This window comes from Lissotriton vulgaris, chromosome 12, assembly GCF_964263255.1.
Source record: "Lissotriton vulgaris chromosome 12, aLisVul1.2, whole genome shotgun sequence".
In the NCBI taxonomy this organism is placed as follows: Eukaryota; Metazoa; Chordata; class Amphibia; order Caudata; family Salamandridae; genus Lissotriton; species Lissotriton vulgaris.
The window spans coordinates 758,751,548-758,778,806 of NC_141700.1; the positions used below are offsets into that span (position 1 = coordinate 758,751,548).

General features: G+C 47.1%; 1 protein-coding gene across 1 annotated transcript in view; it reads right to left on the bottom strand.

The window, feature by feature from the left end:
* DNAH2 (dynein axonemal heavy chain 2) overlaps window positions 1-27,259 on the bottom strand; it is a 2,538,822-nt gene that overhangs the window by 994,606 nt on the left and 1,516,957 nt on the right. Inside the window, exon 47 of the mRNA XM_086946066.1 lies at window positions 9,712-9,864. Coding sequence (XP_086802192.1) covers window positions 9,712-9,864 — 153 coding nt within the window. The remainder of the gene's footprint in view (window positions 1-9,711; window positions 9,865-27,259) is intronic.

Genomic DNA, 27,259 nt, shown 5'->3' on the forward strand with positions numbered 1-27,259 from the left:
TTGCAACAAGTGGTGGTCTTGGAGAATTTTTTCTCACGGACAAATTGATGGAGGTGGGAATTTGAACCTGAGTAAATGGCCATTCTGAACAATATTCAACACCCACTAGTCCTTTGTTAATTTCTTCCACTCCTCCAGATGTAACATAACACTTCCCCCCACCGGAGTGGTCAACGGGTAAGGAGAAAGCCATCCCTCATTGCTTTGTTGGTTGTTTAGGTGCAGTCGTCTGTTGTCTTGGAGGTCCAGAACTTCTTTGGTGATAGGGGGACCTGGATTGATTATGATTCTGCGTGGTCCACTGAGGGTTTGAACCCTCTGCTGGAAGGGACGTCTGTCAGAGGGACAGAACCTTTAACGAAATTCTGTACGCTTCCCCAAGCCAACGGCTTTTAAAGTGTACAATTCTGTTTTCCTCTTGGACAATTGGTCGTCCGCATGCGAACTGAATAGAGAAGAACCATTGAAGTAAAGGTTTACGATCTTTCTCTGTGCATCCAGTTTCAGCCCCGTAAGATGAAGCCAGGCTGAACGCCTCAAGCAAATCCCGTGGGAATAGCCGTGAGAATCAAATTCTGAAGTGTCTGCAGCTGCACTGATAACTTGGTTTGCCACCAAGCCGCCTTCCTGCAGGATTTCTTGGAAGTCATGTTGATCCTCTTTCGGTAGCTTGTCTGTGAACCTTGCCAAGGAGTCCCAGAGTGATCTATCATACCAATCCAGCTGGGCGGAAACGCTAGCCACCTTCATCACTGAGGCAGATGTGTTGCACATTCTTCTGCCTAAAGAGTCCATATTCTTATTGTCCTTCTCCGGAGGCACATTGGAGGAGTATGAAGCCAAGTGTGCCTTTCTGGCTGCTGCCACAATGACTGAGTCAGGAGGTGGGTCCGCATGAAGAAAGAATGGATCCTAATCTGGGGCCTTATATTTTTTAGAAATACAAATGGGAACTGAGCCCACCGTGGCCAGAGTCAGGAAGGTCTGCATTGCTGGCTCTAACAGGCTTGGGACTAAAGGCAGTAGAGGTCTTGCCAAAGACATATGGTGAAGGGTCTCAAATAGGATGGAAGTCAAAACTGGTGAAGCAGACAAACGGATATTTAGCTTGCTGGTACCCCTGCACAGAACCTCATTGAAAGTTCTGATATCATCAATTGGAGAAACCCTGGATGGCGGTGTTGTAGATAAAGTAGGTGAGTAATCCCTAATGGATGATCTCGTAGACGTGGTAGATGAAGGTGACCTCCATCTTCTTTTAAGGGTAGGCGAATGTCTAGATCTTGAGCGCCCTCTTGAACATGAGCATCGTGCTGAAGGCGATCTCGATCTTCTCGGAGACCTATGTGGAGAGTGTCTCGAGGATGCAGTAGGGGGAGGTCCCACAGAGACTCTGGATGGAGCGACCGTTCTGGAGAATTTTGAGCCCGGAACTTTGGGTGGGACCTTCCAGTGTCGTATACTTTCAAGCCATCTTGGAGACTTATTAATAGGAAGAGTCTTTTCTCTGGGAACCTGAGATCCCTCCGGCGTAACCTGAATAATATTAATGCAAGGCGAAGATGAACCTTCCCTCAATGTCGAACGTATGGTTCTCGACTTCGACCTTGGCTTTTGTACATCTCCTGAAGGTATGGTGAGATATTTCTCCCTTGACGTCGACCGCTGCCTCGACGTTTACCCGGACTGGGCCATCATTGATGTTGACCGCTGCTGCGGAGATACAGTTGAGGACTCGCGTCTATGTGGTGATACCCTTGACGTCGGTCTCTTTGACGCCAAATGAGAAGGCATTCTCGATGTCGACCGCCTATATCAGGGGTCTCCAAACCGGTCCTGGAGGGCCGGATCCATTCCAGATTTTTGGGATATGCCCATTGAGATACATGTAGTAATTTTAAAAATCTGGCATGGATCCGGCCCTCCAGGACCGGTTTGGAGACCCCTGGCCTATAGGCTTGCGGTGTCTTTGACTTTTTCGACAGTAATCTTGCTCTCGAGGTCGACCGTCTAAGGGTCAGTGAGTGTTTCTATGTCGTCGATCCTCTCGATGCTGAACTTCATGAAGGAGGCGGAGATCTCGATGCCCTTCGGTGTCTTGACGTTGATGGATGCTTTAACATCGACTTTGATCATTCATTTGCAACATACTTCGTGCTCGAAGTATGCCTCAACGCCGACATACTTGTCATCGACTGAGTTCTTGCCATTTCCACTGTGGTCTGTCCCTTGACGTCGTCGAGTGTCTTACTCGTCTTTCTGACGTCGATTTCGATGCAGACGGCGAGAAATCCGGAAACTGCTTTCTTTTGGAAGCTGGGGAAGCCAACCGACACCTTTTCTTCCGTTTTTCTGGAGAGGAGGGCTTCTTGGAGGTAGGATTGCTCTCAAGGCCACTTATATGTCCTTTTCCTCTCTCCAATGAGGCGTGAAGTTTGATCTTCAGAGTTCTCTTTGAAAATTGCTGACAGTAGTAGCACTTCTCTGGGTTGTGTGAAGATGGCAAACACACAATACACACACATTTAGCCATTTACTTCCCACAGGAAGGGCATTTATTAAATAATGCTGGTAATTCTGACAAAAAATAGTTGGTAAATTGTCAGAAAAAGATAGAAAATGAATACCAGCAGTACAAAATGTCGAATAAAGTGTAAATAAACCAATTTCTGACCCGAAATAGCCAAAAACTGACGATCTCAAGCTCCAGGATCCTCACAGAAGGAGCCGGAAAAAAGAACTGACCTAACTGTCACCTGTAGTGCATGATGGGAGCAGGGGGCTCTGAGAGGGCTTAAAGGCACGGTGTCCAGGTTCTTGGAATCCCTAAAGGCAGGGTGCTAGTTTTTTAATACTGTGATGTTTTCTCTTCCATGCAGCCTATGAGCTAATTGCCTGCAATTACTTTCTTTTCCCCCTGAAAATAAAGGACTGTGTTGGAACACTATTACCCTGTTTATATGAGAGATTATTTTCTCTTCCCAAAAAAAAAACATGTAATTTTGGCATATTAGCCTATTTGAAGTACAGTAGGCTGCATATTTATGTATGTATACATGTATGGGGAAGTACTCTGTACTTGCTTGTCTAATCATACACACATATATATGTATTTTTATATATGCTCCCGGGTCCCGCACATGGGCAGGGATTATTCAGTGCTTATGACTATTGATGAGTATCCCCTGGCAGAGAACCCAAGCTTACAAAATACCTCAAGTGGACTTGTCAGATTGACCAGCTCTGAATCAGCTAAGGCCAATCAACATGTTCACCAAATAAGTGGGCAGCATCAAATGGCATATCTTTAAGGCTTTCTTGCACAGGCTCTGAAAACCCAGACTGACGCAGCCACGCATGCCTGCGCAGAGCAAGCGACTGAGCTCTACCCAATCCTTAGTGTCCATACTACATTTGATGGTGAATCTTGAAGCCTCTCGGCCATCTTGCACCAACTCATTCCTAGCTTCCTCTGATAGAGAAGGCAGCCTCTGCGCCACGGAATCCCATAAGGCATGCAAAAACCTACCTATCATACTTGTAGTATTCAGAGATCTCAAAGTCGAGCCTACAGAAGAAAATATATTCCTCCCACAACTTTTTAAATATCTGTATTCCTTGCCTGATGGAACTAAAGTAAGGGCGTTAGGGTCCAAAGACGCTGTAGCAGCTAGAACCACCAGTCCTTTTGTAGTAGGATGTCGGAGGAGACAATGAGGGTCCCCCAGGGCAGGACAATGCCTATGGCCCGCAGCTCGGACAACTGGAGCTACTGACACGGGCTTTGCCCAAGCTCACAAAAGAAGATCAAAACAGAGACTCTTTAAAACAGAGCATGGGTTCCAGAGAAGAATATTTACCAAGGGATCCGCAGATAATTCCACCAAGGGAAATTGGCAATTCAACACCACAGCTCCCCTCTTCAATACTTCAGCCAACGAGGCACTTTCGCCCATTGCCATATGTCACTGGGGTCCAGGGCAGGGCGAGGACTTTAACTCCTATTCCTTTCCACCCCGAGAACAGGACGCATATGGTCCCTTTAACGCTGCCTGGGCTTTCCCGGGGGTGGAAACCTCCGGCGTGGCGTCACCATCCTTTGACCAATCCGGGACCGGAGCAGCACTCAAAATCCACCTCCAGGAAGAAGACAGCGCGACAGCCGGAGGGAGAACTGGAGTGGAGAAGCCAGAGCCGAACAGCCTTTCTGAGGAGAACCCGGAGCCAAACAGCCTTCCTGAGGAGAAGCCACGACACACAGAGGACGAAGAAGACGGACAGCCCAGCAGAATCAACACGCCAGGAGGCCACCGTCTTCACGAGTCGCCCCGCCGCACTTCTGGAGAAGTGTGGCTGAACAAGGTACGGGATCAGATAAGGGGACTAGTACTCTCACGGGGTGGGACCGAATAGGGGAGGCTTGAGGGAGGTCACGGGACCAGGTGTGTGTGTGTGGTCTTTTTTTGTTGTTCCCTTGTCCCCGCTCACACTTCTAGCACCTATCGGTTGAGCTGAGAACTGGTGATAGTCCCTGGTGATTCCTTCACTTCCCGTCCCCCCTCTTCCATACCCAGGACCCAGAGCCAAATAGTAACCTTGGGGTATTTTTCTTTATTTCACATGTCCTTGCTGGAGAACTCACGCAGATTGCCTGAGTGGAGCATCAAAGGCAAGACAGAGTGTGAGAAGTTGGCCTGATATGCAGTGCTCACTATTCTAGTGATCACTATGTATCAGTCCAAACAACCCTTATTGATGTTTGGTTGTAAGTCAACCTGATAGACCAGCTATCCTAGTAGCATGGACAAGAGCAGTCTTTAGGCTAAACTCTAGAGGGCGTGTTAAGCCAGCTGTTATACCATCACATATACCCCTTGAACACCAAGTGAAAGGACACCACACAAGTTGTTATGAAAATAAAAGGATATTTATTTAGAACACAACAACCCTGGACTCTTTATGAGGACAGGGTGCTAAGCACTATACAAAGCTCTTAGAGAAATTCTGAAAGTCGCACAATTTACACAAATGCCCGAGGGGCACGGAAAACCATATACTACAAAAGTGGAATGCGAAATACTAGCAGGTAAGTAACTAGTCTCAAAGGCTTTAGGATCGCTAAGACTGGACTACTGAACCTTCAGATTACGAGCAGGAGGCCTAGGGAGATCCGGTGCAGAGTGTGCACTCTCACGCGGGATGCGGGACAAAGTCTATGGATTCTAGATTTCGTAAAGTTAGTGTTATCGGACGAATCCGACTAGGTAGAGCTGAAACGAAAAAGGATCTGGACCCTTGGATAGTTAAGCTATGCTGGAGCACCGAAATGCTCAGGTTACCTAGCCCAGGGGCTGCGGCTTCATAGGGCTGAAAAGACGTCGGGAATCCTCGTTGCAGTCTATGGAGCCTGAAAGAAGAAGTTGCTGGCAGGCGACCAGTGATGAAGTTCGATGTGATCCAAGCCTGGATCGATGATGGAGGATACCTGTAAGCAGAGGGGACCAAGTTCTGAATCACTAGCCAGTGATTAGATGGGCACCAGGATGGCACCGGACGAAGTCACCTCGACCAGGTGAGTGGGCGACACTGGGCTCTGCAGTCTCTCGGAACAGGAGGCGTTGTCGGCGACCAGGATAAAGGTGCGAGCTGTCCCACGAAGGTATCTGCTGTCGACGTCGCTGGACCCAGGATTGGGGCAACAACTCTTGGCAAATGCAAGCCCACGCGGTGGACTCAAAATGGCGTCTGGAGTGGACCAGGAGGGTCCGGGGTGCTCCTCTGTTGGAGGGGATTAAGGGCTAGTCTGGAGCAACCAGACCAACGAGGAAGATGTCGTCGTTTGTCGTCGAGAGGGCTACAAGCCAGCAGGCAAGTGGCCGGACAACGCGGTGAGCAGCAAAGAGCAGAAGGGCCCCACGCAGATCTCGTGGATGCTGGGGGGCTGGACTTCGGAGCTGGAGCTGCTCAGGGTTAGGGCTTCTCAAACCCCAAAGCACTCACTCGAGGATCCTCGGCGGTCGTGCTGGATAAGCGTCGTGCAGTTCTGAAGATGGCCGGTCCCTCGAGGTCTCGTCACACCCACGGATCTCAGCTGAGCTGACGATGTAGGTAGAGATCAGAGGTGCCAGGGAAGCCGGGTCTCGTCGTGCTGGTCGGTCTGGATCCGGAGGAAGGACGTGCAGCAAACCGCAGTGTTCTTAGTTGGTGCCCGCAGATGCAGGGTGACTACTCCTTAGCCACAAGGGACAAATCTTAGGAAGAAGTCTTGAGTTCCTTTTGTAGAAAGTAGTTTCAGGATTCAAAGATGATCTAATTTGGAAGGGTCCCCACTCCCACCTTTATACTAAAGAAAGGGGCTGGTACGGGACTAGGTCCTGCCCATGGGTGGGACCAGGAAGGGGGGTGGTTACACCCCTCTCCCATGCCGGACTTTCCCCAGCTCAGGGGCTGGTGTGCCCCTGGAACTGGTTCTAGCCGGCAGATGCATAGTGAGCACTGGGGTGCCACTTGCAGTCACCTTCCTATTCAGCCCTGCCTATCCAGGATACACAAAACCCTGTCTGGGATGGTGCTAGCACCGCCCCTAACAGGAAAACCTTTGTCCAAGCTCTCCTCGCTGGAAGGACTCCCAGCAGCAGGAGGTCAGACTTGTGTCTGTGGTGGCAGCATCCATTTTGTTATGCTGAGGCTCGAGTTAACTTTAACCGGGGTTCACAGTTACACACATGTCGTGTCCCTCTAGAAGGGTGGAATGCTAACCCCGTCGCCAGAATTGGCGAGGGGTTAGTATTCCAATTCGTATGACACCTTACTCGACATGTTTTGATAAAGCGATACCAGAGTTGGCATATAACCGCGAGGATTATAATGCACTTAAGAGTATATGGTATGCGTTATCATGGAACAGCTATTAGGACTTGGTTCCGCAAGCTGCAAACGGGCTCAGCTCATGCCAGAGCACCATCTCACATGATTCCAAGCACTCTGCCTTCAGGATTGTTAAGGCCTGCCATAGGAGTGACTGATAGGAATCTATGTGTCCATTTTAGGTTTAGATATAGGTATACTATATCTACAGCAAAGGGTGATTACACCACTTTGCCCCAGCTGTCGTGCAGCCAGTTGTGTCAGATTTAGTTGGCCAGCCAGGGGTGGCATAATACATGCTGCAGCCCCTGGTAGGCCCTGGGTACACCTATGCCCTGAGTTACAGGGTCTGACAAGGTGGCCCAGTACCAATTGGTAAATGCACCTAAGGTACACGTGTCAATTTAGTGAGAGAACAGCTAGGCTGTGGGTTTGATTAGCAGGCCCACAGCCAGGGAAGTCGTAAACCAGTGAGGCAAAAAGCAAAAATCTGGGGTGATCATAGGATTGCAGACCCTGCTCTCCTACACAGAGAAGCCGGGAAGAATTCCGGATCCCGTCCTCTGAGACCACAACGTCTTCTTTTGTTTGGTTGCTTTTAGACGGAGACTGCTTATTTGACTGGTTTTACCTTGCATAACAATAAAACACCACCTGCGTACTTCCAAAAGTGGTCCCGCCTTTGTTCATACTTGACCCCCCCTCCTGCATAGCCGAAACCATGCTAGGTGGGGAAATTAAATCTGAAACTGGGGAGGCCTCTAATGCACTAACCTTCCCCAGTTCAGTCAACCAATTCCCAAGCACAAGAGGCTGGACAACATCCTGAAAAGAATTTTCAACCCCAATATTCTCTCCTTCAGTTTCTAAACTGTGTATTCCTGTAGTAAAAATGGACAAGGGCTGAAAAACACCAGATGGAGAGCCCAAAGAAGCCGGCACTGTCAGCAACGCGCCTGGCACCGGCCAACGGCGGTGTGGTGTTGTATCGACATCAGAAATAGGACTAGTATGGATGTCTACCTGAGCTTCTGACATTGCTAAATGACTGGGCACCAAAGCGTCAGGGTCGGTGTCAACCAACGGCCCTGGCTTCTGCAGCTGAATGGACACTGAAGGTGTGAAGGGCAAAGGCCTGTGTACCAGCGCTGTCTTGAATCCGAAAATGGATTCAGAGACTCCAACAACTGTCATCAAAGGCGAACCTACCTGTGCAGACCCAGTGACGGTACCTCCTACCTCCTTGGGGCGAGAGGGCTCACCAGAGGGAGACAGATGCCTTAAACTTTTTGTAGGGACAGATAATATTCCCTCATTTGGTCTAGAGTCGCCCCAGCTCCAGGATGATTAGGGTGGTGAGGGGAAAACTCTTCTAAATGCTCCTCAACTGATGATGTGGGAGATGGCTTCAGACTTACATTTTGGCTGTTGGGTTGTCGAAGCCTTCCCTGACATTGAGGGAGGCAACCCCTCATCCAAATGACTTCTCAGCCGGTACCTGGACTACGGTGAGGAGTGACGTTGCTACGGTTTCTCAGAAAAGAGCGCCACCAGGAGTTTCAGACGATGCTCTTTAAATGCCTCCGGATGAAGACGCTGACAGTACCCGCATTCCTCTGAAATGGAGTGTTCTCCGATGCACCATCAACGTACGGTATGTGGATCCATGATTGACATCTGTCTTTCACAAGTGCCGCAAGGATTAAACACAAAGGACATAATCTGAAAATAGCACACTGTTCTCTCGACAAGACGCTGAGATGGGCCTGAAAAAACGTCTCTTACCACTCCGAATCTGCGCTGAAAGCACAGAAAAGAAGAAACTGACATCAGCGCGTCAGCAAGGGAGTTATATGGACAACATTGGTGGGGAGTCATGCTACGCACTCTGCCGGCACACAGACTTACTGTTGGAAAACATTTTCCGGATCCAGTCTTGCTCCTGGGAAAAATTCTAAAGTAAGGAATCTGCGGCTAGATGTCTCTTTCAGATAGTCTAAAACACTAGAAATCGCTTTGGGTACCATTCATACCCATTCTTTTCCGCTCACTGTGCCACTATTAATAGAAGCCCCATTTGTTCAAAATCAGACTATCTCAGTTTCTTAAACATTTTAAAAAAATAGTCTATTTTGCCACCAAATATTTTCTCATTTTCTACTGAAAAGTCCATAACATTGCACTAGACATCTGGCTAAAAATACAGACAATCCAGGCTAGTTGTGATACCTCACAGCGAAAATGATGCATATCCCCTCAACAACAGAATCAATCAGTTAATACTAGACTGTATAAAGTGTTGGGTAACTAAATGCCATTATCCACTACCTGCCTCAAAGCTTATGCCAGGTCATTAGGCAACAAACACTAAGCACACAAATTGTTTAAGCACATACTCATATCTAGACAAACTACAAATAGCTAAAAAAAAAAACAATCAAGAGGCTTATACAGTCTGCACCTAGACGTCTCTATCAGATGACATAATTACACTTAACAGATAGATGGTAATGTCACAAAGTTGGTTACTTTATCCCTAGGATGAAGAAATATAGCCAACAGTGTAAGCCTGTGAATGAGACTCAACATTGTGACTGATCCAATGAGATGGGAGTTAATACAGAAATTGTGACAGAGAGTATTATTCTTCTTACTTCAAGGGTTTGACATCCTGTTCATACAGTTAATCCTCACTTGAAAATGTATAAACAGAAGTTGCCCACTGCATATGCTATCAAACCAATTAAACACCACTCAGACTACTTATACATCGATGATATTGTATCCTGAATGGTACAATAATTATTGTTTATGCTGTCTTTTGAGCCTAGGCCCAAAGGATACCTTGCTAGGGAAAGAGCCCTCCATCTCTCGCAGATAGTTATCGATTCTCTTGCGCCCTTCCTCATCTACGGCAGCACACACGGACCAGACGAAGGAGAAGAGGAACCAGAGTTCTATCATTCGGGAGTAGTTTTCAACATCTGCTGGATTCACCTAAAAAAAGAAAATGCTCTAAAGGTGAGAGATGCAAAGTTTTAGGAAAAGCGCAACATGCTGCATGGCGAGTATTCCCAAATCAAAACAAACGCTAACTCCATTCACCGTTAACAGACTTTCTTATACTGTATAGAAATCATGTCCAACTCAAGATGTGAATCACTTACCACCATTAACAATAAAAACCATATCACAAACTGCACTCACACCAATCATTGTTAACCCAACAATATATACCATGTAGTGTCCTGTTATAAATTGCCCCAAGTGGTGCCACCACCGTCCACCTACTGCAACCCACTGTGCTTCCCTTGATCCCCTTTACCACTTGCTCACTGTCGGATTCAGCAGGTTACTCCCTGTTCCAGGAAATTTAACATGTGATCCCTGTTAACTCATGAGGTGATATTGTCAGGAATTGTTGATTCTGGCTCTGATATTTCTGCCCCTCCGCCAAAGTTAAAGGGAAACTCATAGCGGGGCCCAAAATAGGCCTATTTACATCAAGTGCAATAGTTATTGCATTATGTTCTGACAAGATTGTTGCATCACATAAAAAAGCCCATATCAAAGACAGCTAGCTCTCTTTGCATCCCATGTTAAAAGAGTACCCTATTCTGCAAAGAAAGCAAGACAGCCTCAAGTACAGTGCTCAATCGTGTTTTGATGTAAAACTCCATGCCTCCCAGAAAGCACATCCAAAGTCAATACCTACCCCATAAGTATTAACCCAACAATATACACAACACTTCAAACATATTAATATCAAATACATCACTAACTACACACAGTGTTAAAGAACAAGTTACTTACCTTCGGTAACGCTTTTTCTGGTAGATACTATATCTGCCTGTGGATTCCTCACCTTGTGAATATCCCCTTGCGTAGGCAACATTCAGAAATTCTTTTCGTAGCCTCGTACCGACGTGGACTTGGATGTCATAGAGACACGGCATCGCACGCGACTCCGCATACCTCACCGACGCCTACAATAGGCCCAGGCCGGCGTGATGACATCAGTTCCGCCCTTTTTTCCGTGCCATCGAGGCACACGGACGGACAAATGACAGTAGAAATATGCAAAGTATACACAATACACAATAGCCAAGGAGAAACACACACAGTGTGAAGCAAGTGCAAGAAAGCAATGGAAACAACTCCTTAACATTACAATATATAAACAATACATTACAGTAACTCTGGTAAAGAAGAGTGAACAACGGAGAGGCGGGTGGGTCAGTGAGGAATCCACAGGCAGATATAGTATCTACCAGAAAAAGCGTTACCGAAGGTAAGTAACTTGTTCTTCTGATAGATACATCTGCCGTGTGGATTCCTCACCTGGTGAATAGAGTCCCACAGCAGTCCCCACTCCCGGAGGAGGGTGTCCACTCTTCTAAACCAGGAAATCCTGAAGGACAGAGCGCGCAAAGTGGCCGTCCCTCCTCACCTCAGCATCCAAGCAGTAATGTTTCGCGAACGTGTGGAGGGAAGACAAAGTTGCCGCCCTACAAATGTCGTCTACAGGAACACCTCTAGCCAATGCTGAGGTAGACGACTTAGCTCTAGTAGAATGAGCCCTTATACCCTCTGGAGGATCCTTACCGGCCAAAGAGTAGCAGATCTTTATACAGAGGACGATCCATCTTGACAAAGTTCTTTTATGGACCGCTCTTCCTCTTTTGCAGCCAGCAAACCCAACGAAGAGCTGGTCATCCACACAACAGTCTTTAGTTCTGTCCAGGTAAAAGCTCACCGCCCTCCTAGGGTCCAGACGGTGTAACCTCTCCTCCTCCTTGGAAGGGTGTGTTGGAGGATAAAAGGTAGGGAGGGTAATGGATTGTCCTAGGTGGAAGGGAGTCACCACCTTAGGGAGAACGCAGCCCTGGCCCTAAGAACCATTCGTTCAGCATGAATGGTCAAGAATGGGGGCTTGGAACTAAGAGCTTGAAGCTCACTTACCCTCCTTGCCAAGGTAATTGCAACGAGGAAGACTGTCTTAAAAGTCAAAAGCCTCATAGGACACTTGTGTAAGGGCTCAAAGGGAGCACCCATCAAGTATGTTAAAACAAGATTTAAGTCCCACTGAGGTAAAATAAACGGAGTAGGAGGGAATTTATTCGTTAGACCCTTCAAAAATCTTAAGACTATAGGAGATTTAAAAAGGGACGGCTGGTCCGGCAAACAAAGAAATGCCGACAAGGTCGAGAGATAATCCTTGACTGTGGCAACAGCAAGCCCTTGCTGCGCCAGAGAGAGAGCAAATTTGAGAATATCAGATAAATGGGCTTTCAAAGGGTCTAAAGACTTCTATCCAAACCAGGTGACAAATTTGGACCATCTGTAGGAATAAATGGATTTAGTGGAGTCAAGCCTAGCCGATAAAATGACATCCACCACATTGTGTGGAAGAGAAAAGGAATTCAGGTTGCCCCGTTCAATCTCCAGGCATGAAGGTGTAATGTCTGGAGGTGGGGGTGTAGAACCTGCCCCTCCATCTGAGAGCGGAGGTCTGCCCTGAGAGGGAGACGGAGCGGAGGGTGAGAGTAGAGGTGGAGAAGATATGTGTACCACACCCTTCTTGGCCAATCCGGGGCGACCAATGTGACTTGGGCCCAGTCTTGGCGAATCTTCCTCAGAACCCGAGGAATCAAAGGTATGGGGAGAAACGCGTAAAGGAGTTGTCTTCCCCAACTCAACTGAAACCCGTCCCCCAAGGCTCCTTGCATCGGATACTGGAGACTGCAAAAAGACGGGCAGTGAGCATTCTCGTGAGTGGCGAACAGGTCCACCCGAGTAAGTTCCCCACATCTGAAAGATGTCTTGAACTACCTCCGGATGGAAACCTCCACTCGTGGTCGGCCGAGAATTGCTGACTTAAGAATGTCTGCACGAACGTTCAGAACTCTGGCCAGATGATTCGCCACCAGACAAATCAGATGGTCCTGAATCCAGGACCAGAGCCGCAGAGCCTCTCTGCTGAAACACTGCAACCCCACTCCTCCCTGCTTGTTGATGTACCACATCGCGGTCGTGTTGTCCATCAGGACTTGGACTGACCGACCACGAAGGGAAGGGAGGAAGACCTTGAGCGCCAAACGTATCGCCCACAATTCCAGAAGGTTGATATGAAGCAACCTTTCCTCTGGAGACCAAAGACCCTTGACCTCCAGGTTCCCCAGGTGAGTACCCCACCCTAGAGTGGATGCATCAGTTATTACTGTGGCCACCGGAGGAGGCTGATGAAAAGGCTTCCCTTGAGACAGGTTGCCTTCCACGCCCTACCAAGACAGATCCGTTGCAGCTTCTCTGGAGATCCTCACTGACTCCCTGAGATCTCCGTTGTGCTGATACCACTGCCTGCGGAGGCACCACTGGAGTGCCCTCATGTGCCAGCGTGCAAGGTTGACCAACAGAATGCATGAAGCCATCAGACCGAGTAGACGAAGGACCTTCAGGACTGGAACGACCGCTCCATTGAAAAATAAAGGAATCATTTCCTGAATTTCGCGAATCCTTTGAGGAGGAGGGAATGCACGACATACAGTTGTGTCCAGTACAGCACCTATGAACAGGATGCGCTGGGAGGGCACCAGGTGAGACTTTGGTACATTTTTCGAAAAACCCAACCTGTACAACAACTGGGTTGTCTCTTGCAGATGCTGGAGCACTCTCTCCGACGACTCTGCTTTGATTAGCCAGTCGTCCAAACAGGGGAATACTGGAATCCCCGACCTTCTGAGATGTGCTGCCACCACCTCCATCACTTTGGTGAAGACTCGAGGCGCAGTAGTAATTCCATAAGGAAGGACCGTAAACTGATAGTGTTGCGACCCCACCGTAAAACGGAGATACTTCCTGTGCGACTTCAGGATTGGGATGTGAAAATACGCATCCTGTAAGTCGAGCGACACCATCCAGTCTTCTTCCAGCAGCAATTGAAGAACCTGAGCAAGGGTGAGCATCTTGAATTTCTCTTGTTTCAGATAGAGATTCAAGATCCTGAGATCCAGGATTGGACGAAGTCTGCCATCTTTCTTGGGAATCAGGAAATACCGGGAGTAGCATCCCTGACCCCTTCCCTGCTCTGGGACCACCTCTATCGCACCCTTTCCTAATAGAGTCTGCACTTCCTCCTGTAGAAGCAACAGATGCTCCTCCGTGCAAAAACCTTGGCAAGGAGGGTAATTGGGAGGGAATTCCCGAAAGGGAAGGGCATACCCATTTTCTACGAGATTGAGAACCCAAAGATCTGATGTAACCGATTCCCAATCCTGTAGAAGGTGGGTAAGCCGACCCCCCACCGGACTCGCATGATCCCGAATAGCGGATACTGGGCTGCTTTTCTGAGGCTGGGGGATTGGAGGAGGTGGAGGAGGAAGAGGCCTGACGTCCACGAAGACGAGCTCTTTGCTTTCCCCTGTAAGATCTGTACAAGGTATTCTGCTGCTGCTGTTGCTGCTGCTGCTGCTGACCTTGTTGGTAATTCCGAAAGGAAGAGCGTCCAAAACCTCTGAACTTCCTGGCCGAAGAACCTCTGATCTGGAGACCTAAAGATTTAGCAGTAGCTCTACTTTCTTTAAATCTCTCCAAGGCCGAATCAGCTTTCTTGCCAAAGAGACCAGATCCATCAAACGGCAGATCCAGCAAGGCCGCCTGAACATCTGCCGAAAAGTCTGAAGATTTCTGCCAAGCCGATCTCCTAGTGGCAACCGCCGTGCCCATGATACGTGCCACCAAGTCTGCAGTGTCCAGACCACTCTGTATCACTTGGCGTGCCGCAGCCTGTGCATCTGATAAAACCTCCTCAAAATCTTTTCTGTTGGCATCAGGGATCTTAGGAGCTAAAGTACGCATAGTATCCATCAGGGCATGCACATACCTCCCCATAAGGCAAGTTGACTTCAACACCATACTTGCAGAGGAGAATGTCTTTTTAGCCACCTGATCATGTTTCTTTGCCTCTTTATCACCGGGCACTTGTGGAAAGGCACTCAAGTTCTTTTTGGAACATGCAGTTTGAATGACTAGACTCTCAAGTGATGGATGAGACGTCAGAAAAGCAGGGTCCTCAGGTGCAACCCTGTACTTTCTAGCCACACTCTTAGATACTGCAGGAGCTGACAGTGGTTTTTTCCACACCTCCATAATAGGTTCCATTAAGGCATCATTAAACAGTAGCAATGGTTCCACCACAGAGCTAGGTGAATGCAAAACGTCTGTTAGAAGATTGGATTTAAACTCCACCTTTGGTAAAGTCGATTGCAGAAGTTCTGCCGCCTTCCTCATCACTACATGATAGGGCTGGATGTCCTTTGAAGGTGCATCTGAGCCTGAAGGCAATTGCCACTCTGGAGAGAAATCCAAGCTACCAGCGTCAGCCAGATCTCAAAACAGTCCTCCTCCAGTTCACCTTCCTCCATATCAGGATGTGATTCTATATACCTTTGCTCCTCCAAAAGGCGTTGTTCCTCCCTTCTTGACCTCTCCTTTACACACTTCGCAGTCAGATCCACCAACGACCCCAACGGAGTCGGGACCGACGCCGGTATCGAATTCGAAGACTCAGTGGGATGCTCTTGAGGTCGATCTGGAGCGGGCGACGCCGGAACTGGCGTTGATGACCTCGGCGGAGCCGGGAATTGCCAATGCGGCGTCGGAGCTGGCATATAGGGTATGAATGGAGCAGGAGGATAGGAGTGAGGAACTCCTAAATTGAAGGCCAGAGGACCCATGGGACCCAAAGATTTTTCCTTGCCAGCCTTCAGCTTCGCTACCAGGAGTTTGGTCTCTCTTTCTCTTAGGGCCTTCGGGTTCATCTTCCGACAAGATGAACATCCATCCACATCGTGATCAGAGCTCAAACACCAGATGCAGTCATCGTGCGGATCCGTTATAGACATCATCTTCCCGCACTGCCTGCAGGGCTTGAAGCCGGTCTTCTTTGTCGACATCGCGAAGAGACAAGAAACAATGAAGCAAAAAGAAAATATAAAGGCAACAAAGTCACCAGTTGGCTACTGAGATTCCCGAAACCGTTAGCGTTGACGACGCGGAAAAAAGGGAACTGATGTCATTACGCCGGCGTGGGCCTATTATGGGTGTCGGTCACGTCAGCGGAGTCACGTGCGATTCCGTGTCTCTATGACGTCCAAGTCCACGTCGGCGTGAAGCTAAGAAAATAATTTCCGAATGTTGCTGACGCAAGGGGATATTCACAAGGTGAGGAATCCACAAGGCAGATGTATCTATCAGAAATGTACCATCACAGTTACCCACAGACAGAGAATGGGTGAAATCCTTTGATACATCAGCCCTCTTTTCTAGTGAGTCAATATTGATTGCAAGTGAATTGCCAGGCACTGCAAGCTTTAAACATTCGATGGAAGATATAGTGACAGGTATATGTGAAAAGAATGTTATCACAAGCATCTGAGATAGTGGTAAAAACATGACACAAGACTCTTGGTAAAAATGGAACGCATTGTCACTTGGGATGCTGTTGAAAAAAGTTCCTACAGTTGTATGATATTCTGTCAAAATTGATACCTGAGCTGAAGTTCTTCCCTGTAAGAGATCCTTGTCACTTGCTATATGGTATTCTGAAAGCATCTTTACAATCTTCAGAGTTAATGAAGAATGCTATCATTCTGGTGAAGTTAATATGTATTTGGACCTCATATACCCTGTACACAGGCTATCTATACACATGCACTACGAGTGCAGAAAGCAAGCAATAATTAAAATTAAAATGCCATAAACACCGTAAAAACACTGTTTCTGTTGTTTTTAATAGTGTGAAAATGTATTACCACTGATAATCACAGTTTTTTAAGGTATTCAAAAAACTGAAAAAACCCCACCAGAATTTACCAAAAATAGAAACTGAAAACAGGAAAGCCTAAGTATGATGCACATTTCTGCCAACAGCAGGCATATACCATCTTAGTGGGGGACCGCCTGGCTGCCAAAATAAGGTTTTGTACTTCAGGAGGAAGGTCAAAAGCCATCAATTGCAACCGCTCAATCTCCACGCATTGAGGCGCAGAGTTGACAGATTAGGGTGGTGGACCCTCTCCTACTGCCGCGTACAGCAGGCCTGAACTCCACTTGTGATGAAAGGCGTCGCTTAGTGATAGCCGCCTTGGAAACTCCAAAGCGCAGTAATACTCACACTGCTTTTCACTTTGGTGGTGAACAAATCTAACCAAGGTTCTCCCCACTGCTGAAAGAGCCCTTGCAACACTTCCAACTGGAGACGTCATTTGTTATCCGCTTGGCATCGACGGCTGAGTTTGTCCACCTTGGGGTTCAGAGAACCTGCCAGGTGTTGAACCATCAGGGTTATGCCCTGCAGGTCCAGCCATGTCCAGAGATACAGGGCCTCTCGCCAATGGGTCCACAACCCCACCCACCCTGCTTGCTGCAGTACCACTTGGCAGTGGTGTTGTCCGTGAACACCTGCACTAACTTCCCCTTGATAGAGGGAAGAAATGCCTTCAATGCCAATTGAATTGCTGGTAGCTGCAACAAATTGATGTGGAGCCTCGATTCTGCCAGAGACCTGTGTCCTCTGATCTCCACCTCTCCCAGATGGCTGCCCCATCCTAGAAGTGACGCACAACTGTGAGATCTGGTTGGGATAGGGAGAGAGGTCTGCTGTTGACCCAATAGCAGTTCTTCAACCACCTCAGCAGATGTCTCGCAGTTCCGTCTGAGATCTGGACCAGGTTGGTGAGATTTCCCCGATGCTGCGCCCACTGGAACTTCAGGTCCCACTGCATAGCCTGACATGCTTTATCAACAGGATGCAGGAGGCCATGAAGCCAAACAGCCTCAAAGTCAGTCAGATCGAAATCCAGGATAGAAGCTGAAACATCGGACCTGAATATCCTGGACTCGCTGCTCAGGAGGATAGGCCTGAAACTGCACTGTTTCCAGAACAGCCCAAATGAAAGGGAGCATCTGAGAAGGAGTCAGGTGTGACTTCGGCACGTTTATAGAGAGCCCAGTGAATCCAGGAGGTCCACCGTAGTCTGAAGGTGGGCGATGACAGCCTGGGGTGAGGCCGCCATCAACAGATAGTCATCAAGGTAGGGGAAGAATGACACCCCTAACCTGCGCAGATGAGCAGCGACCCCCGCCATCACCTTGGTGAACACCAGAGGGGCACTAGTAAGGCCAAATGGGAGCACAGTAAACTGATATTGCTTGTGGCCTCCCTTAAACAGCAGATTACGCCTGTGGCCCGGCGGGATGAGGATGTGAAAATACGCATCCTGCAGGTCCAACTCTACCATCAAGTCTTCTTGGTCTAGGGCAGACAAGACTTAGAGCTAAAGTAAGCATCTTGAACATCTCCTTCTTGAGGAAGAGATTGATGATCCGAAAATCTAAAATGAGCCGCAACCCTTTGTTCTCCTTCAGAATCAGAAAGTAGCCACTGCATACTTCTGGATCCAGCACCTTCTCAATAGGTCCCTTGACCAGGAGGTCTGTAACTTCCTCCTGGAGCAATTTTAAGTGATTCTCCGCCAGCCGTTCTGGAGTAGGCAGAATGAGAGGTGGAAAAGAAAGGAAAGGCAGAGAATAGTCTTTCTGAATGACCTGCAAGACCGGCTTGTACAATGTTATGGCCCTCCAGCGGGGGAAAAGATGATAGATTCTCCCACCAACTTGAGTGGTGTGGTCTTGCCGAGTCAGACTAGGAGTGCTCGGAGGCTGCGGCTGCTGAGGGCAGGGTGGCTGACTACTTCTTGCTTCCATTCCTTGGTCAGAATGAACCGCATCCAAGTCCTCGCACATCTGGGGAAGCCTGTGCAGGATGGTGGCTGGGATAGGGCTGATGCGGCTGGAATCCCCTTCCCTTGCCACGTAAGGGGAGAAAGCTAGACTGGCTACGAGGTGTAGTAGAGAGGCCCAAGAATCTATCCATAGCTCGAGAGTCCTTGAACCTCACTAGGGCAGAGTCTGCCTTTCACCCAAAAAAACGGGATCCATCAAAGGGCATATCCATCATGTTTGCCTGGACATCGCCCGAGAAGCCAGCTGTCTTAAGCCAGGTGTGGCGCCTCCCTCAAGGCCAATGCATAAGTAATCGATCTGCCCAGTGAATCAGTCGGTTAAGGTCACACCTTATGGTGAATTTTGCTGCATATCTCCGTCCTTAACTGCCTGAGAGAGCACAGCCTGGGCTTCATCCAGGACTTGTGGCAGCACTTGCGCAACTGTCTGCAAAGGGAGTGGGAGAAACGGCCCAATAAGCATGCACTATTCACTGACGGCAATACCAGGCTGAAGGAAGAAAACATCTTCTTTCCAAGTGAATCCAGCCTCTTGGATTCCCTATCAGGAGGGGCAGAAGGGAACGCCCATTGGGATGTAGAGCCTGCACCACCAAGTTTTCAAGGGTGGGGTGTTGGCTGAGGAACTTTGGGTTGCCAAGAGCAGTGCAATGGTGGCATGCAATCGTCCTAATCACAGGAGCCCATGTGCTAGGATTAGATCAAGTGCCTAGAAGGACATCAGTTAGTGCCTCACTGAAGGGCAAAAGGGGTTCAGAAGTGGAAGCCTGAGGTTGAAGCACTTCGGCCAGGAGATTACTCCTCACCTGCACAGAGGGCAACTCTAGTCCAAGGAATCCGGCTGCCCTCTTAATGCTACATAAATGAGTTAATTAAGGACCCTGATCGCATCGAATCCTAGACCTTGTTAATGAGTACCAAAGAAAGTTCACAATTAGTGTGTATTAAAATATAACGTATTAAGTTCACAAGTACCCCCAGTAACATTCAGTTTGCAATTATTAGGTCCTCAGAAAAAATCAGTTCAAGGCACATTCGAATGTGATAGACAGCTGCCAATAAGCGTGCACGGATAAACATTAGAGGCAAGTGAAATGTATGCTAAAGGATAAGACTAGGATTGTAAACTATAACACCATAATTGAGCCATGTTTACAGTCATTTTTGGTAACTTCAATGAAGTGCACAGTCATAAAAATATTTTTGTAAATTGGGTAATTTATTTGCTCCTGTTCGTCACTGTTGTCGACTCCTCTCCCCTTTTCTATGAATCAGACAATATTATTTACTTAAATAGGTTAAAAAACTGAATAGGGACAGATAACTTCTTTAGATTTTTTATACTTTATTTTGTAGTGTTCGAGCAAGTCCAGGTCCTGAAGAGAACCCTGAAATCAAATAGGGTTCCGAAATGCGTCAACCCTAAACAGCCAGCAGGAATGATCATTAAAGGTTCAAATAAGAGGATGTACAGACAGGACAATTAGCCTGATGTATATTTAGTGTTACTGAGCTGAATATGGCCGGTTATATCTGAATAACAAACCATTGTACCCTCATTCTGTTGTTTCTGATTTAAGGACTGGTCAACGGTTTTGTGATGTTTCATGAATTGTCAGATTTGTGTTTCTGTCATTTTTGTCAATGTTAGTAAATGATGTGTTCATATTTACTTTTTTTTTAAATTTCAGTAATCACTGTTCTTTCTTGTGACATGAACTTAAATGTCGATATTGTGTATTTTGAAAAAAGAATGAATAAAAATAAGGTGAATTAGATACACCACAACTACTCTAATTGTTAAGGTAGTTTCTTTTTGAAAAAATTCATAGCTAATGTGCGTCCAAACACTTTTTTTGTATACTCTATAATTGTGGCCTAGTTTGGACGTCAAAAAAGGCCCAACCTCTTAGTATCTCTTAACCACCATGGAATAAGATGCTTGCTCCTCCGTAGTCACAGTTGGCACAGAGAGCATGCCAGTATCTGGGGAAATGTCCAGTCCACTGGCCTCCAGTTCCCCATACCAGCCCATCTGGTCCGCAGAGACAAACTTCTGTTTGAAAGAGTGCAAAGACCCCTCCCATTCCTCGCCTGAGCCTAAACATCTTCAAAGTGTTCAAGGGACAAAAGAGAACCCCTGGGGTCAAATCGACATTGGAAACGCAGTCGATCGACTCTGTTCTGGCTCTGTGTCATCGGGGATAAGGATGGGGCTGGCACCGCCGGTAGACACTGGTGACACCGAAATCGAATGCGGCCCCCTCTGACGCTGACGTGGCGCATGGCCTAGTAAAATTCTTGTATTTGAGTAAGGGCCGCTTCGGCTCCCGGAAAGAGAGGGAGGCGCAAAGTCGACCATGGATCCGGCTCCGCAGACCCATGCCTAGAGTGACGGTGCGCCTTACTTCCTTCGTAGACTGACGACAGTTGCGGCAAAGATGAAGTCCGCTTGGACTTCTTCCTCTTGTGACTCTTCCCTGAGTTTCATGAAGACCTTGAATGAGACAAAGGGGACTTGGAATTCTGAGAGCGGTGCCGCAACCTCCTCTTCTTCCATCAGGACTGGGTTCCTCTGCAGAGTCTTGCTGGATGGTGTTGGGACTGCCGAGCCACAAGGAGCTTCTTAGCCTGCTCCCGCTAGGCCTTCAGAGCCATAGCCTGGGAGTCCAAGCATGATTTCGAATTGTGGCTGCACTTAGACGCTAGCAACAGACAGGGTGGGGGTTGGTAACCAACATCATGCGGTGACAGGCACTGCATGGTTTGAACCCTAACTTCCACGAAGACATCCTGGATAACGAAGTCGACAAAAAGTAAAAAATAGGCCTGTCAAAAAGCGTCAAAGGGGTAGCTCTTCCCAGATCGGTGCTTACCCGGTGTGGGAAGAAAATAATTGACGTTCACGCACATTGGTGGCACCTTTATAGGTAAGGTAAGGTAATACTTTTTTTTATTTGTATATGATTAATTAAAATCTTTACAAAAGTATAAAAGCCATATGACAATAAAAAAAAAGAAAAATGATTTAACTTTTTTGTTGTTGTTAAATGCAACAATTACTGTGATCAATTCAAGGTTTTTACTAAGCCCCAATGAGTCTTTCAAGTGTGGTTGAGTCTTTCCTTTGTTAAGTCAAAGAACTTCACAACCTGGCAGTTCAGTTTGATGTTGCTAGTGGTGAAACACAGTTTAACTGCCTGCCTACAAGTCCAAACAGCATGTGATCTAAAACATGATAGCAGCAGGTTGTGCCTCAGGTCCCTTAATCTCGGGCATATGCATATCACGTGGACAATGTCCTCCTTGACAGATTTACATAGGCGACACAAGTCCGAGGCATGAGATCTCTCCCATGGAGGCAGGTGCGGTAATATCGGGATAGCCCCAAGGCGCAGTTTTAGAAACTTTTCTTTAACTTTTTTTTTCATCCCGATGTTAAGATAGGCTTGTGGCGGTGTTTTACCGTAATCTCCCACCGTTATCCATCCGTGCGATCTGTTGGCTAGATCTTTCTTGTCTTCTATTGCTGAGATTATCCGAGCAGACTTTTTGAAAGACTGAAGGTCTATGGCTGTTTCCCAAATGTCAGATAAACCTAGCACTTCAAGAGATCCAAATAAGTAGTCACTAGGCAGTGAAGTGCGACACCTGAGTAGCTCTTCCCAGACCCTGGCATTTAAGGAGTCAGGGTCTGAATCGCAGATCTTGCGCCAGTTGGCTACATATGCGCTCCGTCTCTCTAGTACTTGTTTGATGAGCCCAAATTCTAAACGAATTTGGGCCGGAGAAACATATTTGGGGAGGTTAAAGATGGCCCTATAAGAGTTGGCTATAACTGTGTCCAACAGTGCAGCGTCCTTCCCATGCAGAGATTCACTCCCGTAAGTGAGTGTTGGTTGAAGTTTCGCTCGGAGGATTTCAAGGAAGGGTTTGAGGGTGAGGTCAGGGAGTTTGGGCTTTAGTGATTTTAGTGCAAGGTAGGTCATTGTTGCCTTCCCTCGGATGGACTGAAGCTGTGGCCTAGACGTATTCTTAGAATCCAGCACGACACCAAGGTACTTGTATGTGGCTACCCGTTCAAGCTTTTCTCCGTTCAGGTACCAACAAGGGATCCTTTTCTTCCTATAGTTCACCGTCATGACCTTAGATTTGTTAAGGTTTATTTGTAGGACATTCTTTACCGAGAAGGCGTGGGTGCATTTCAGGAGATGCTGAAGGCCTATTGGCGACCGGCTTATCAGTACTAAGTCATCCGCATGTAGCAGACTTGAGAGGGTGGCTTTTCCTAGCTTGGGTGCATGATTGCGGCATTTGTCGAGTTCTGCAGGTAAATCTGAAATAAACAAATTTAATAGAATGGGCGCTAATAAGCACCCCTGCTTTAGTCCTTTAGTTGTCCTAATCGGCTTTGAGAGGTGTTGGCCAGTTCCAAGTTTGATTTTAACCCAGGTGTTAGAGTGAAGCAGTATTAGGATATCCAGGAGGTGTTTCGGAATGCCCCAGTTAAATAGTTTTTCCCAAAGTTTGTTTCGGTCCACATGGTCAAAGGTGGCAGTATAATCAATAAATGAGAAGAATAGCTGTAGCTTAGTATCTTTTACTTCACCCATCAGTAGGGACAAGGCCATGATGTTGGTTGTTGTCCCTTGGCCTTTACGGAAACCCGTTTGATTGGGAGGGATGATGGCTTTTTCGGACCCCCATGCCGATAGTTCCTCCAGAATGAGTCCAGCGAAGTATTTTGCTTCTATATCAAGCAAAGCAATGAGACGATAGCTATTCGGATTACTCTTGCTCCCATGTTTATCAATCGGGCTTATAACGGACCCATGCCGGAAGGGACAAAGTAAGTCTAGCCTCGTTAAAAACTAGCCCCAGGGATGCACTCCAGAAAGCTACATCAGATTTTTACAACATGGGAGGGATCCCATTCAGCCCCGGAGCTCCATTCGGTCACCCCTTGATGATTCGCCGTCCGATGTCTGCTGGGGTAACTCCTTTGAGCACTGTCTCCGCGTCCTTTACAGATCTTCCTTCCAATTTTAGATAGTCAGATTGCGGTGGGGTGGTACCCTTACCCTCCCGCCTTCCGCACATATTTGTCCCCCTGTGTTTGTTAAAGTTACCATCAAGACTGAGCTTTGTAATCTTCATGCAGGGTGACTTTGTTGTCGTGTCTCCTGTATTGTTGTCATTATTAAAATGTGACAATAAGTATTTGGTCCATACTTCCTCTGCTATGTGCGAGTTTTGACCCAGATGGTCAGGGTTCTGTATTCTTTTCACCATTTGCCAGAACCTAGAGCTGTTTTTCTGCTTCCCTTCATGGAGAAGTTTCCCCCAAAGGTCGTCACTTCTTTGCTTTTGGCTATCCCATTTCAGCCGTTTGAGTTGCTTTTTTGCTTCCCTCAGCACTACTTGCAGGCTAGGGTTTCCCTGGTCTTTTCGCATCCCCCTCAGAGTTTGGTTAATCAAATGTTTTTGTAATTTCATGTCCAGCCGCATCTGTCTCGTGCATGCGGTTCCCCTCACGAGGCGAGGGTTAATAGACCTGGTACTTCCCATTTGCTCACCGATGGTGTTAATGAAGTCTTGCCAGACGTTTGCTAGTTTGGATGAGCCATGAACTTGGTGGAAGAGGGTTTTCGCAGTGGTGCTAATAAGGTCGATGTTATAGGGGTTGCACCATATCCGCTTTAGGTTAGCGCTGACTTCTGTCTCTGGGCCAGTATAGCGTTCTTTTTCCTCTGCCGAGTTGGATCTTATCTCGGCCACAAGGGGCAGATGATCGCTGAAGTCGGTCGCATCTATTTTAAATGATGTTATCCAGCTGAACATGTCTAGAGACATGAACATATAATCCAGATGCGAGGATTAAGTACTAGAGTGGAAGGTGGCTGCGGGTGGGTCGTCTTCCGCATAACGTCCGTTTAAGGCCTTTAGATTATGGTTATCCAGTAGCAAAAGTACGTTTTTTGAATATTTTGTTAAATTATTGTTTTTTGTTCGGCCTTGTGGCGGCACGCCCCATGCTGTGTCCAGTTCGTAAATGAGGTCAGTGCCTTGCTCTTTCCTGATGAGACATGAAAATGTGGCTGGTCAACACACTGTTAACACAGACTTAGCTGCGCACAACTTAAATGAAATTTATCGATCAAACCTGTTTTATACTTTCTATACACGAACTATTTATTCATATTCATATTAACAATCAATCAATTTCTTCAAAAAACATTGTCTAATGATTTACATAAACATGATTTCATCCAGAGACAAAGCAGCTTTAAACAATTTATACAAAAAAGAAAAACATTAGATTCTCTTGTGTATGTTGTAATTCGCCCAATGCATTTCGGGACTAAAGTAGGGTCCCTTCGTCAGGGGCAACACTGCAAAATAAAATATAATATACAGGCGCATAAGTTGAATTATACTTATTGGTAACATATACACTTATGAAACTGACCTCCACCAGCAAGTAGCACCCAAAAGTGTGTGATGGTGACGAAATAGAAAAAACAAAATGAGCACACTCACACTAGAACACGAAAATCCTTGCCTTTGGCTCTCATGAGCTTCTTAAAGTTCAAGCCAACTCCTGCAGAGACGAGCAGCAATAGTAATGGTAACTAATACAATTCAAAACCTACCAGTGTACCCATTAAATATAAAGACTAGTATGCATACCTGCTACTACTCCAACAACTTGTACAACGCGTAGATAACCAGCTCGACTCAAAGGCACTTCGTAATCCAAATCCTGTTCACAAAAAGAACAGTCTAATCATTACAGAGCAACATCCGTAGTTAACTAAGGGCTAGAAAATAGACCTCCAACAACATTTCTTACCGATTCTCAACGGGCGCAGCTCGTAGCAAAAACCACACAGTGTTCCCTTTCCATCAGAAGTCACTCGCGCTTATGGAAACTACACCATATCCTGGTATATCAAGTCAAACCGCTCTTGCTATTGGACAATGACGCGGTGTTGCTACCAATCCGCATCGATTTTACTTCTACAACAGTTCAGACTTTCCTGATGAGAAGCATGTTGAAATCGCCAGCCAGAATGAAGGTGTCCGACACCCTAGAATCCCTTATTTTTTGTAGAACGTGCGCCAGCTCTTCCACCGATTTTTGTTTCCGTTTGGGGTGGATGTATGTATTTATAATAATAACTTCCTGATGCTGCTTTGTTAAGGGGAGTGAGAGCTTTGCCACCTGTATGACACTTGTTGGAGTTATGTGAAAGTCCAGAGCCCTGATTTCGCCTATTGTCGTTATAGAGGCGAAGACCATCAGTCCTCCTGAACTGCGGCCAAAGATTGAGTTTTTGTTTGCCGGCATACAGAGTGACGTGAACCCCTGGAGGTCAAATGCTTTATCTTCCCAGGTTTCTTGTATTAGCAAGAGGTCAAATGAGGTTAAGTAATGTATGAATTCCGGGTCGTTCTTTTTGCTAACTAAGCCATTGATGTTCCATGAAAAGATTCATATGGCCCCTGTCGCGCAGAATGGTTGAAGGGCACTTGCCCATTCTGTCAGACGTCAGCAGTCGTTATGGCGATGGTGCGCTGGATACATCTCCAATTAGGGTCAGTAGATAGTGAAAGGTTCGTGTTTTGATTATGGTTTCGGCCCAATTGAGGGCTTTTAGTATTTCGGGACCGTTGCCCCGGTGAGCAGCTCCTGGCTCCCTTTAGTATTGAATTAGGGGTTTTTTGAAGCTGAAGTTGAGTGGAAGGTAAAAGGGTGTCGGATAGCGAGGTTGCCTTTCCAGCTTCAAGGCAATTCCCCATTGCTGAAACATTGCCTCCTCTTCCAAAATTGTATTAGCTATCTCCTGCAAGATCCAAGTTGTTTTGGTGATATCAGGCTGGTGGAGCGTGGTGTTGGATTGAAACCCTACTTGCAAAAGGTCAGTCGAGCTGATATTGGCAAGGTTTATTAAAGAGTGCAGAAGTCCTAATAGGTTCCCCCTGTTCAATATGTCTTCATTCCCTCTGGATGTATATTCTGGGACGAATAAAATTGAGGTTGGAATGCTCTGGCGCTGCACTCTTGTTGGGACCGTCAGTGGGCTCTCGTTGGCCTGTGAAGGTGGTTCAGGGAAATGACTTGAGGATGCTGCACCTAAGGTGTTTGAACCCCCGCCTTGGGCGTTATCTAACTTCGTAATCCGGAGGATACTGTTTGTTTTTAATTTGGGCTCATGGCATGTCTCCGAGGTCGTGACCGTGGAGGTAACATCCCGCCTGATTGTTGCAGCCTCTTCACCCAATATAATTTTACTATTATCCGAAGTCTGGCTTGGCTGGATTCTTTTGAATTGTAAAAGTTTCTGTTTATTATATTTTTTTGGTGTCAGATTTTTTATGGAGTTGAGCGTTGAGTTTGGACGCTGCGATGGGGACTCTGTTGGAGCGCTACCTCGGACTTCGGGCAGGGGGGACCGGGGGGCACTGGGTGACGGACTCCGAGCATCAGTGTCTGAAACCGTAATGGAGAGTGGTGGTTCTTCTAAATTAAGTCTTACCCCTGTTAGCGCGTGGTTCCTGCCTTTCCTTTTGTTCTTTCTACGGGA